At 31.9% G+C, this 12,726-nt stretch overlaps 1 protein-coding gene across 1 annotated transcript; it reads right to left on the bottom strand.

The window, feature by feature from the left end:
* Positions 1 to 7,423: 7,423 nt before the first annotated feature.
* Positions 7,424 to 11,991, bottom strand: LOC149571306 (myb-related protein 315-like). Its single transcript, XM_089808844.1, has 3 exons — positions 11,589 to 11,991; positions 9,430 to 9,559; positions 7,424 to 8,277 (listed from the first exon to the last, which is right to left on the bottom strand). Exons 1-3 carry the CDS (start codon positions 11,719 to 11,721, stop codon positions 7,503 to 7,505), a joined length of 1,038 nt encoding a protein of 345 aa, XP_089664970.1. The 5' UTR covers positions 11,722 to 11,991; the 3' UTR covers positions 7,424 to 7,502.
* Between the last annotated feature and the right edge of the window lie 735 nt (positions 11,992 to 12,726).

Here is a 12,726-nt window from a genome sequence, read left to right as displayed (position 1 = left end):
ACTAGTTGCTGGTGGTTTTTCCCATATTGGGTTTCCACGTAAATCTGGTGTCTACTGTGTTAACGATTACTTTCTTTTGCATAGTCACTTATTTCAGTAAATGCTTCATAAATTAACTAAACACCTATCAAGTTTTAAGCAGTGATTTTTGAAGCAGCAACAACTAAGTTTAAGGCATCTTTGGGACTTTTGAAAATGTTTTTGTGGTAACTGATTCACCCCTCCCCTCTCAGTTACACCATCTTCATTTTCCAACATCATTTTATCATTGTCTTAACTGATCCTTGCACTTCCTTACCTTTCCCTTAGGTACTTTTTTTATATCTTGTTGATTAAATCCTCTTCATCAATCAACTAAGTGATAGTACTTGGATCTTATAAGCAGTTGTCATTCCAACAAATAGTAAGTTTGATATCAATGACAAAACAATGATTGAAAACATTCTCTATCAACAATCTCCCTCTTTGCAATCAATCTTCTTCTTATAATGATCTTTTCAATCAAATTTCCAACACAAAGGAGATAAGTACATTATGTTGTTTGTTAATGATTATTCTAGAATGATGACAGTTATGTTTCTGAAATAAAAATCTAATGCTTTCCAAATGTTTAAGTGGTATTTAGAAAAAGTTGAGAAAGAAATAGGTAAAAATCTAAAAATTTTGAGATCTAACAGAGGAGGAGAATCTACATCAAATGAGTTTGAGATGTTTTTTAATGATAAAGGAATCAAAAAACACACATATGCTCCTAGAACCCCTCCACAAAATAGAATTGTCGAAAGGAGGAACTGGTCTGCAATGGACTATACTAGGACACTCATGATAGAGAAAAATGTTGCTTTGAAATGCTGAAGAGAAGTTATGAGTACAACCCTCTATACCTTGAACCGTGTACAAGTCAAGAAAGGTACTCATTCAACACCTTTTGAACTATGGTGTGGATACTCACCTAATGTAAAATATTTTAAGGTATTTGGAAGCAAGTATTATGTTCTTAAAGATTTTAGGAATGGTAAACTACATACAAAAAGTAAAGAAGGTATATTTTTTGGTTATTCCACAAGAAGTAAAGATTATAAATATTTAGACACTAACATTAAAAAAGTTGTGGAAAGTGAAAATGTGAAATCTAATGAATATACAAAAGTATATGAGGCCAAACCTATGAAGGAACTAGAGAATACAAATCATTTGTACACTTTTATGAAAGTATGCCGCTGAAGAAGATGTTGTAAATCAAATTCCAAACCAACAAAAAGTTTCAATGACTGTCGAGTTACATACTATCAATGTCGAGTTTCATTTAGGAACCGAGCTACATTCAGGTGCTGAGTTACAGAATGAAGTTGAGGCACATTCTAATTTTGGGACTAGTGTACATGAAAGAGATGTTGAACTACCTGACAAAGAGGTACATAGTGATTTAGAAGTTGAGAGACCAAGTGAAGAAAATAGAACAGAACCAAGATTATCTAAATATGTCAAGAGACATCATCCTACTGCATAAATTACTGAGAATAAAGATGTTGGACCAATGACAAGGAACACATTGAGAAATGACACATGTTTACTGAGCATGCAAGAACCGAAAATAGTGAAAGATGCCGTAGAAGATGTGGACTAGAGTAAAGCCATGGAAGAAGAGATTGAACAAATTGAGAAAAATAAGACATGGACTCTAGTTCCTAGATTAGAAGACAAAAATGTGATTGGTACCAAATGGGTATACATAAATAAGTTAGATGAAAATGGTGAAGTAAAAAGGGACAAGGCAAGATTAGTCTGTAAAGGATATGCATAAGAAGAAGGGATAGACTATGGAGAAACATTCACTCCTATTGCAAGATTGGAAGGAGTAATGACTCTGCATATAAAGGTTTCAAAGTTTATCAAATGGATGTTAAGTCTACATTTTTGAATGGTATATTGGAGGAAGAGGTTTATATAGAACAACTAGAAAGATTTGTTGATGCAAACAACAAAAACATGGTATGTAGACTACACAAAGCTCTTTATGGTTTGAAGTAAGCACCAAGAGCATGGTATGAGAGACTTCATAATTATCTTGTGAAGATTGGATTTGAGAGGACCAATGATAACAATAGTCTGTACTTGAAGACAAAGAAAGTTAAAGATAATTTGTTATCTGAAATTTTGGTTGATGATATCATATTTGGAGGTCAAGATACTTTATGTAATGCTTTTGCAAAAGAAATGAAACAAGAATTTGAGATGTCTATGTTTGGAGAGATCAAGCTCTTTGTGGGTTTGCAAGTACATCAAATGAAATATGGTATATACATTACCTAGTTGGAATATGTAGAGGAGATACTAAAAACTTTTGGATTGGAAGATTCCAAGCTAGTAACTACACCTATGGTGACAAGACATAAATGATCAAAGAATGATAATTTAGTTGAGGTGAATCAAACATAATATAGGTCTATGATTGGTAAATTACAATATGTAGTACATAGTAGACCTGATATTACATTATCTATAGGGATAGTTGCAAGATTCTCTGCTCATCCTAGAGAGAATCACTTGATGGTAGTAAAGAGAATAATGAGATATCTAAAAGGAACAAAGGAGTATGGTCTATACTACAAGAAAAAAGAGAAATTTTAATTGAGAGCCTATATTGATGTTGACTGGGCTGGAAATATTGATGATAGAAAGAGCACCAATGGAGGCCCATTTTTATTAGGCAAAAGGTCGGTTACATAGACTAGCAAGAAACAAAACTATATTTCTCAATCTACTATTAAAGCTGAATATGTTGCTACTACAATGAATTGTATAAAAAATGTATGGATCAAACAACTACTTAAAAGTATGAAGGAGAAAATCACCGAACCTATGATACTTTATTGTGATAATACAAGTGTTATAAATATATCAAAGAATTTTTTGATGCATACAAAGACTAAGCACATTGCAATCAAGTATCATTACTTGAGAGAATTAGTTCAAGATAAAGAGGTGAAGATGGAATATGTCAACACCAAAGAACAAACTGTTGATATCCTTGCAAAAGCATTACCTAAGGCTGCTCTTAAGTATCTAAGAGGTAAACTAGGGTGATATCCCTATCAAAGGCTATCTAAGAAGCATGAGGAGTGCCCTACATCAAATTAAGTTGATTGACATATGTTACACATTGATTGCAAGTGGATCTTACTTTAGAAATTGCCTAAAGTAATCAAAGAAATGGAATTACAAATTAGTCACAAGCAAGGTGACAGAGGGAGAAACTGAAAATGTTCATATTTGCATATTAAGATGACATGTCTTTGGCATTGTTGTCAAAGAGGGAGATATAAAATTAAAAAAAGAAGGAGATAAAGGAATTGAAATACTCAGAAGGAGAAAATGCACAATGTACCTACTGATTACATCTACCTAGTAAGAGGGAGATAATGTTGAGGGAGATATAAGAAGTGATCAAGAGGGAGTCATGAGGATGAGTTGATTGTCTGTTGATTAGAACATAATTTTGTAACTTCTTCAGAAGATGAAAGTTGCTGATAGAGGGAGAGATTTCAATACAAGGAATTATTTTCTTTTTGTATTTTTTTGGTCTTATTGATTAAGTTTGTTCAATTCGGTTTGCCATTAATGCCAAAGAGGAAGATTGTTTTAAATAGATTGATATAAATATGATAAATGTGTTTCAATCATTTCTTTGTCATTGATGTCAAACCTACTACTTGCTGGTAAGATAATTGCTTATATGATTTAAGTATTATCATTTGTTTGATTGATGAAGAGGATTTGATCAAATGAGGTAACAATAGCACCTAGAGGAGAGTTTGTGTTATGATATGAAAAGGAGTACACGAATCAGTTAAGGCAATGATATTATAGTGCATTGATAATCTACTTAAGGTTGCAAAGGTTGGTTACATTGAATAAGGTTAGAAGAACAAGTTAAATGAAGTTTGTTTTCCAAGCTTGACTGAGTAAATAGTAGGTGCTAAGCAAAGTTAGTGCAAGCCGAGTAGAAAATCAGTTGGAGTTGAGTAAATTCAAATTCAGTGTAAGTTGAGTGAAACAATGTGAGCTGAGTAAAGTTTAGTTGATGCTGAGAACTAGTAAACTTTAGCTCATGCCAAGTGTTTTGACAGTGAATGTTGAGCATCATAAGCCAATTAATGCCGAGTTCTAGCATTATGAGAAAGATCGAGAATTCAATGAATCTAAGCTGACATGTTTATTTTCTTGGATTGCGTAGACTGTGTGGAAGATAAGATTGATGAACTGTTGGCACAGAATTCAAGATAAACTATTTTGAGATGAATTAAAAAAGGATTGAAGGATAAGTTTCTAGAAGGGAATGGAATGAAATGAGGGGTAGATTCATTGAATCCTACCTAATCTAACCTAACCCTAAAATGGACGATGGGGGATGAATGACAAAATATCTTAATTCTCTATTTATAGAGATGACTGGTCAAAAGCAAGAGTTGATGTGTGAGAACCTAAGGAAGACAAGGAGTCTAGGGTATTCTTCATTCAGTGACCTAAGAGAAGAGTCCGCATTAGCAAGAAAAGCAAGAAGGATTAAGGGTATGGATGCTTGAAGGGTGAACAAGCTATTAAAGATGAAGAGTGTGAAAGCCAAGAAGAATGGAGGATTGAAACAATGATCTGTAATCTACAAATAAAGTTGTAAGTTGTTATTAGATCAAGCCTTACTGTTACTCTCTAATCATTGTATCAGTCTAGGGTAAATCCTTTGGATCAAGGTTGACCTAATAGTCATTTGTAAATTGTGTCATGTGCTAAACTTTGCCTATAAATATAGGGTCAAAATATTTCAAATAATTACAAAATTGAGAAGAGTCACATACTGAAAGGTATTTGACATATTCGTATGAATGAAAATCAAATTGAATTTTTAATTGTCAGTATTACGATAGTTATCTATTTTATATAGTGTTAAGTACCAGTTGTTCATTCAATATACTGATTACTACTAAAATGGAACAATCATTGCAAGCACTAATATCCAGAACTTGTGAGTTTATGTTTAAAGGATCTTTGAATAGAGCCAAGATATTTTGTCAGAGACAACTTGTCACCTAGTAATATCTATTTGTGCTTTAGATTGTAATAATTTTTTTTATTTACTGCATGGTGTGAATTTAGGATTAAATTAGTCCTCTAAAGAATCTTGCAATTAATTTGAATTCAATTTTAGTAGGTAATTATTACATGGGTGGTTGGTTTTTTTGGGTGCACTAGCCTTTAGTTTCCTTGCTTTTTGAACCTTTTGATCGAGATTTAATGGATTTGTATGTAGAGTGTTTCATTAGTATCTCTATGATTGATATTGAAAGTAGATAGTGATAGACACTTGGTTTATTTGAGCTAACTTCAATAAGAATTATTTTCTTGTAATTGAGAGCCTTTAAGCAGTGTTGCTATGATTTTCTCTTCTTATTACATATGTAGGTTTGAAATTATATGGAGAGACTCTAGTAGCTGGTCATCAAAATGTTTTTCAAACCTCCTTCAAGATGAAGGAGAGTTCTATGTCCAAGATTGGATAGCAACATGTGGGAAGGGTTCACTCGACAATTCTCAAAATATTAAACCATCAAGAGGGAAACTAGAAAACATGAAAGGATGTTTGGGATAATGCTCTAAATTAATTTTTTTTTAACACGATAGTTTTTCAGTTCCAATCAATCTTTCAATGTTACAATGAAGGAGAATGAACTTGATGCTCCCTATAAATTTGAGAAGCAAGATAGTACATGGTGGTTTTCCCTCTAATTTTGATCAGTCGAGCAGGTTGATATATCTTTCGTTTTCTTATCTCTCAAGTTATTGGGCCTATCAGCTATGACAAGAATTTGTGGCATAGTAACCTATCTATTGGGCAACTCTATTTTTCATGCCATGACTACAGGAGCCAAGAAAGCTCTTTGATTAGGGAAAATGATGCATGCAGTAGGAATTACTTGGATAATCTGTTCAATTTTACACAATTGGGCATATAGGTAGTTAAGTTAAAACATGAACAAAATTTCCTATTAGTTATTCCCTTCCACCTCCTATGTTTAATTACAAATAGATGGACCAATTCAAGTTATTTATATTTCATAGTATCCACCTCACCTAATTACCATTGTTTTACTTTGGTTCCTTTTGAGTGAAATAAAGGATTTTACCATGTGGCATGTGACTATTACATTTAGCACATTATTATTAATTATAAGCTTACTCTTTATCAATTTTCATAGATTAATATTCTATTTGTAAATACCTTATTGGGGACCAAGAAGGAACATATGCTTACAAAGTACTTATTTACTAAACTATAGACTTATAATAAAAATTGAATTTAACTATTGATGATTATTAATTTTATATATTTTTTATAATTAAATCATTTGTAAATGTTCATTTTATGAATGCATATAAAGGAGTTCATTCTAACTTTTATAATAACATTATATGTTTGTTTTAAAATCTTTATTATATATTGTAATTTTGTTATCCTAAAATCTTGTTGGAGAAAATGAATATGGAGGATACTTCCGAGAATAGGGGTCCTAGAAGATCAAATAGATAATTGAAATAAATCATTTATATAACATTTATAATTAATAAATATTTATTACAACTTTAGAAATAATTAAATGAAGAAGAAATCTTATTTATCATTGGTTCATTAAGACAAAACAATTGATTAGTTGAACATGAGTAAATACAATAATATTAGGTACAATACAATAAATGTCACTAAGATGCAATCAAATCAAATTACAAACTTGAATAGAAATTAAGATTAGAAAATATTAGAAGCTTGAATACAAATTAAGAATGGAAATTCCATACATATTATATAATATCACATTAGATTGTAACAAAATAGATAATGCTGAAAAGAAGAAAAGAGATTTTGATCAATAGAAATATCTTCTTGATATTTTTGATATTTTTGTGCAATATGGTAAAGCGTAGTATTTTCAACCTTTCATTTTCTTCCACACATTTTTTAGCTTGCTTTTTCTATCAAATAAGTATCATAAAAAGATCATCACTCTTCAGCACATAAATCACTTAAAGAAAAATAAAATTGATTCGATTAACTCTCTAACATGATAGTTTATCATCTTTACATCTCCCAAGTTGGATTCAAGCTCGGCATTCCTCAAAAGTCTATATTTTGAATCACCTTCATGGATTTTCTTCCTGGTTAAATCTGCTTGCAAGTTATACTAGAACTCTCACAAAACCCTGGATTACATACACATCAAAGACCCAAGATTAACTTCAATCAAAAAGTCATAAACATGGGACTTATAGCAGCTCAAATCCCACAAGACAAAACTATGACTATCACTCAAAGGATTTATCAGAGTCGCCACATACTATAGTGTTTACCTAAAGACAAAACTATGAGGTATAATAGCTTAAGAGTTCATCACACTAAGTTTCTCCGATTTCAAAGCAATAGAAACAATAATTGTGGTTCTTAAACCAAGTTAGAGATTCCAGAGAGGTGATGAAACTGACTCAGTGAGAGCCAAAGAAGGCTCTTCTCGCTCAACAAGTTCCAATTTCACAGGATGTTGCATGATCATCATCTCCGAGTTCCAATACAGCTCATTGTCTATCATATTTGACAGTGCAGTTGATGGACTGCCATCACACAGCTGAAGATATGATGGCACTCTGTTTACTCTATGTCCACTAGTTTCCTTGGTACTATTATGATCATCATTTTCAACTCTCTCTTGTGTGGATGAATCAGTGACTTGAATTTCTGCCGGTTGAATACAGAGATCAGACCATTTAGAGGAATTATCATCCATACTTGAGGAATTGCAACTTTTGGACTGTTTAATGGAATCAGATGCTTCAAAGGGATTATCTTCATGCTCTGCTTTTGCATTGATTATCTTGGAATCCACAATTTCTGCATCGACTTTGCTAAACCCATTTGAGAGTTTTCTCAGAGTGTCATTGATATTTAACAAATCTGATCTTTGATCGTGAATCTTGGGCTCTTTACCATCAGTCACTTGTGTCATATTGATCTTCTGGAGGTTCAAAGGGCTTCTTACTGATTTATCTCCAAAAGGTTTTGAATCCTCACAAGTGTAGGGATTAGTGTTTCCATTTGTTTTGGGTTGGAAGGGTTGGTGAGTCTGAGGATCTATACCCATGTTTATGAGCTTCTTCTTCAAGTGGGTGTTCCAGTAGTTCTTTATTTCATTGTCAGTTCGGCCAGGAAGTCGCCCTGCAATCAATGACCACCTGCAATAGTAGAAATGCATGTATTAAGTTGTCCAATGTGTATAAACATTTTGTTCTTATGAGACATCAATATGAGATTAATGCAAGTTCTTACTAGTACAATCTTGAGACTAATACAACTTTAAATTTTGTTCTACAATATAATCTGAATTCTAAGAAGGAAAAGCCATAATATCTAAGATCAATAGTTATAACTTCGAATATTTTGTTCATGTAATCATCAATATAAGACCAGTACAAGTTCTTACTAGTATGAGTGTGAGATTAATATAGTTCCTTTGTGCACCACTCAAAAGAAGATCCAAAAAAAATTTGAATATTTTGTTCATATCATTATCAATCTGAAATTAAATAAGTTCTTCTGTTGATCAGGAGAACAACAGCAGCTTCAAGGTGGGGGTATAGTTATGAAGAGAGTTATGAAGAAAGTGAATGAATTTTGTTAACATGGTTTTCAGTTTCTAATTGTATTTGTACGTGTTGTTGACTTGGTGGTCAGCATCTTTTTGGAGATATGTAACACGGTTTAACCGTATCCTGTGAACCGTATCCTGTGGGTTGTAAAATCTGATATTTGTATTGCGCATTGAAAGTTCAAGCTTTTGATGCAACTGCAAATGATTCCAACAATTGGTATTAGAGTATTGGGTCACGGGTTCAAGTCTCTCTTCAGTAAGTGCTGAAGACTCAGCTGGTGCTGAGGGGTAGATTATTGTTGACTTGGTGGTCAGCACCTCCTTGGAGATGTGTGACATGGCTTAACAGCCTGGCCTAAAATCTGACATTTGTATCGGGCATTGAAAGTTCCAGCTCGGACAGCCCATAAGACTAATATAGTTTCTTTTGAACACTAAGACTATAAATCATACCATCAGAATTAAGAATCACAACTTTAACTATTTTGTTCATATCATCATCCATATGAAGCTAATAAAAGTTTTACTAATACATATATAAATGAGACTAATATTGTTCAATTCAAACAATAATACTACAATCATTTATGAAAGAACAGGAACTACAATTTTAAAATTCACTTATTTAGAAAATTTATCTATAAAAGATTAATATTTACAACTTAGAATTCCATATATCCCTTAGAATTTGAAGTTAGATTTCCATAGAGAAAACTTATTATTCTAACCAATTTACCTGTTACCCAGAAGGGCATGGAGCTTGATGATTAGGCGGTCTTCCTCTTCAGTAATATTGCCCCGCTTGAGACCAGGCCGCAGATAATTGATCCACCTTAGCCTGCAACTCTTCCCGCACCTCAAAAGACCTGTGTGCCCCCAATTTGTCAGCTTTTATGTGAAAAATTTATCATCTTGTGATATAATCTGTTCAAATTTACTGTTTCATTGTTTTATAGATTACTGTAACTTCACTTACTGTGGATGAATAATATGTGACAGTACATTTAAGGCCAAGTTGAACTTAAAATTTTAAATTTTGATTAAATTGAATATTGGGTATTTAAATAATAAAAAAATTCTAGTATGTTTTTAGAGTCTAGGTCGAGGTCTTATGGATGGAGCTTGAGCTATATTTTTGTTAAGCTAAAAGTTCCATGACAAAAATATTTGGGAGAAAGATTTATTCGAAATCTTTTGAGGAAAAAACTTTCTTTTATATTAATATATTGAAAGAGAATGTTTCTTTATTAATAGAATTGTATTCCTGATCAAATAATCAAAATTTACTTTGGTTCTAATTATTATAATTTATTAATTACTTAAAAATTAAAAGCAGTTCTATTTTAATTTTAATAATAATATATAAATTTCAAATCACAGCCATTGGGTCAGCTATAGACGCTTCATGGAAGAGGGTACAAAGTGATTTTTTAATTAAAATGAATTATGTTAGGAAATTTCAAATATTATAAAAGATTGAATATCATTTATATGATAAGATTTTAAATATTATAAAAATAGAGTAGTTATTTTATGACCTATGATTTTTTAAATTTGTTTTAGTTTTAAAAAAGTAGCTCCCATGAATTTTAGAGTGAAAATAACATGAGATTTTAAATTTATTAATTAGCTTTGATGGAAAAATAAAGAAATTGTTGACATGTGGCAACAAACTTCCTAAGTTTGTGGGGCTATTTCCAGTTCCAGTTGGAGCTCTATTTTGTAGGAAAAGATTATGAATAAACCTTCAGCTCCTAAATTTTTTTTATCACGGGTCTCCACAAAAATAGAGCCCAAGCCCCCCTCCATACGACCCCTGCCTAAATAGTTTTAGTAGAATTGTATTTTAGATTATCTTGATAGAATCATCTAGATAACTCTCAAATTTGACAGATTTCAACCAAATCTAAGTAACCCTTAATTTTTTGACAGAGTTTAATCTAAAATTTATATTTCAATATAATATAAAAATATTAACTTATTTTTTACTATAAAATCTTTAAAATTAACTTTTAGAAAAGTTAAATTTTATTCTTGAAGTAGAAATTATGTTCCAAACAATTATATCAGTGTTGAGTTCTAAATTATCTTGGTTGGATTGTATTAAACAATCTTAATGAAATTCTACTTTAAACAATCATATTGTGTTTTAGAGAACCTTGATCTCACAGATGCTTCTTAATTCATGATTCTCAATAATAATAATAAAATTCATCATTCATTTTGTAATCTTATATCATATAATATAACACCATAAATTCATTTTATAAAATATATTAAAAACACTTTTGGCCAAAACAGTATATATCTACTTCAGACTCACCTACCTTTACCACTAAATATTACCTTTCATTTCTTCACATAAGAGTGAACTCTGGAGATTTATTAGAGAACTATCCACCAAACCGAATTCACCAAACAAAATCAGATAGAAAGAACATACAAACAAACATCAACAATAGGAAAAAGTTCATACAAGAACCAAACAATTTTAGGAAAAAAAAAGTTCATACAAGAACCAAGGGAACAAAATCAGAACATACAAATAGTTATCAACAACAGGAACAAATTCAATTCTAGAAAGAAAAAAAGTTCATACAAGAACCAAGGGACGCAGAAAGCATTACCCATGTCTTAAAAAAATGAAGAGAGAATTTCTACAAGATCTTAAGCAAATACACAACAATCTCAATACGCTCTAACCTAGAAACAACAATAAATCTCAATGCAATCTAATCTAGTAATAACAGTGATCAATAGTCAATGACAAACTCTAATACAATATAATTCAAAAAACAATAATTGTAAAAACCTGATGCCATTCAATCTAAAAGATTTGTGTTTTATAAAATATTCCCATCATTATTCATAGATAGAACCCTCCATTTTGACAACCTGCAGCTTTTGGAAGAGTCCTCCAACAGCCTTCTCCATTAGATTTGATATACTGAATGAGACTGAGATCCTCTTCTCTTGTCCATGGCCCTCTGTTCAGTCCAATCTTCTCACAGCAAGGTGCTCTACCCATTTCTTATCTCACACACAAACAACAACACAATAACAATGCCTTACATTACATAGACATAAACAAATAAGGGAAGCCAAACAAGTAGCCGTTGTTAAATGGGTCTTTGCATGCTTTTTGTGCGAGGCAAATAAAGGAAAAAAGAGGAGATAAACACTGCGCAGATGCGCTTTCTTGATTGACATGAAAACAGTGTGCACAAACGCCATTAAAAATAAAGGAAAGAAATAGGTTTTCCTTGGCAGTCCTCCACAGTGAATGCACAAGTCAAGCTTCTGTGCATTGAATAGTTGATTTGTTTCCGTCATTCATCGCAGATTATATGCCACGGTAAATGAGTGATTTATGGGAGGACCAATTTATTTCAATGTCAAGGGCGATGATGAAGCCCACATTCAAGGCAATCACACCAGCGTGGGCAGAGGATGGAGACTGGATTATACAATTACTTCTCTTCCTTCCATTTTGATCTTACCATCTTTATTATTCTCAAAGTCTAGGGAGTTACAAGTTTTAAGAATAAATCTAGGGGCTTAATAAGTTTTTAAGATAATTATAACTATGAGAAATTGAGGATGTCATAAAAGTAAATTTCTCTCATTGTCAAGCTATATTATCAATGCACCAAAAGATCAATCTAATGTCTCAACGAAGACAATTAAGCTATGTTATGAATCTAGAGAGGGTCGTTGGCCCACTCCCAAGAGAAGGCTGGTCACCCTTTTTATTCCCTCCATTTTAATCTTACTATCTTTATTTTCAAAACCTAGAGGATTAAACATAATTCAATGAGAAATTTTGTAAATTATAAAAAGGTAAACTTATCTCCTCATTTAGTGAGATATTAAATTGATGTAGAGGAAGGATAAGAATAGTTCTTATAACTAACTTTGCACTTTCTAAAATTTTAAAAGTTGCATTGATTTTAACAATTGTTTACGAAAGAAATGAGTGCTTATAGCCATTATTCTTAGGAATCTAGATGAATGTAGGATTTGTACATTAGAG

The sequence above is a fragment of the Cupressus sempervirens genome, chromosome 2, assembly GCF_028749045.1.
Source record: "Cupressus sempervirens isolate cs-2001-9-10 chromosome 2, ASM2874904v1, whole genome shotgun sequence".
Taxonomy (NCBI): domain Eukaryota; kingdom Viridiplantae; phylum Streptophyta; class Pinopsida; order Cupressales; family Cupressaceae; genus Cupressus; species Cupressus sempervirens.
The sequence above is the reverse complement of the archived record's forward strand: the minus strand, read 5'-3'. Positions and strand labels throughout refer to the sequence as shown.

Excerpts from the sequence above, each read along its gene's own strand:
- LOC149571306 (XM_089808844.1), bottom strand. The coding sequence starts at position 11,721 with ATGGGTAGAGCACCTTGCTGTGAGAAGATTGGACTGAACAGAGGGCCA. Across the intron at positions 9,560-11,588 it reads GACTCTTCCAAAAGCTGCAG|GTCTTTTGAGGTGCGGGAAG; the intron begins GTTGTCAAAATG and ends GGGGGCACACAG. Across the intron at positions 8,278-9,429 it reads CATGCCCTTCTGGGTAACAG|GTGGTCATTGATTGCAGGGC; the intron begins GTAAATTGGTTA and ends CTACTATTGCAG.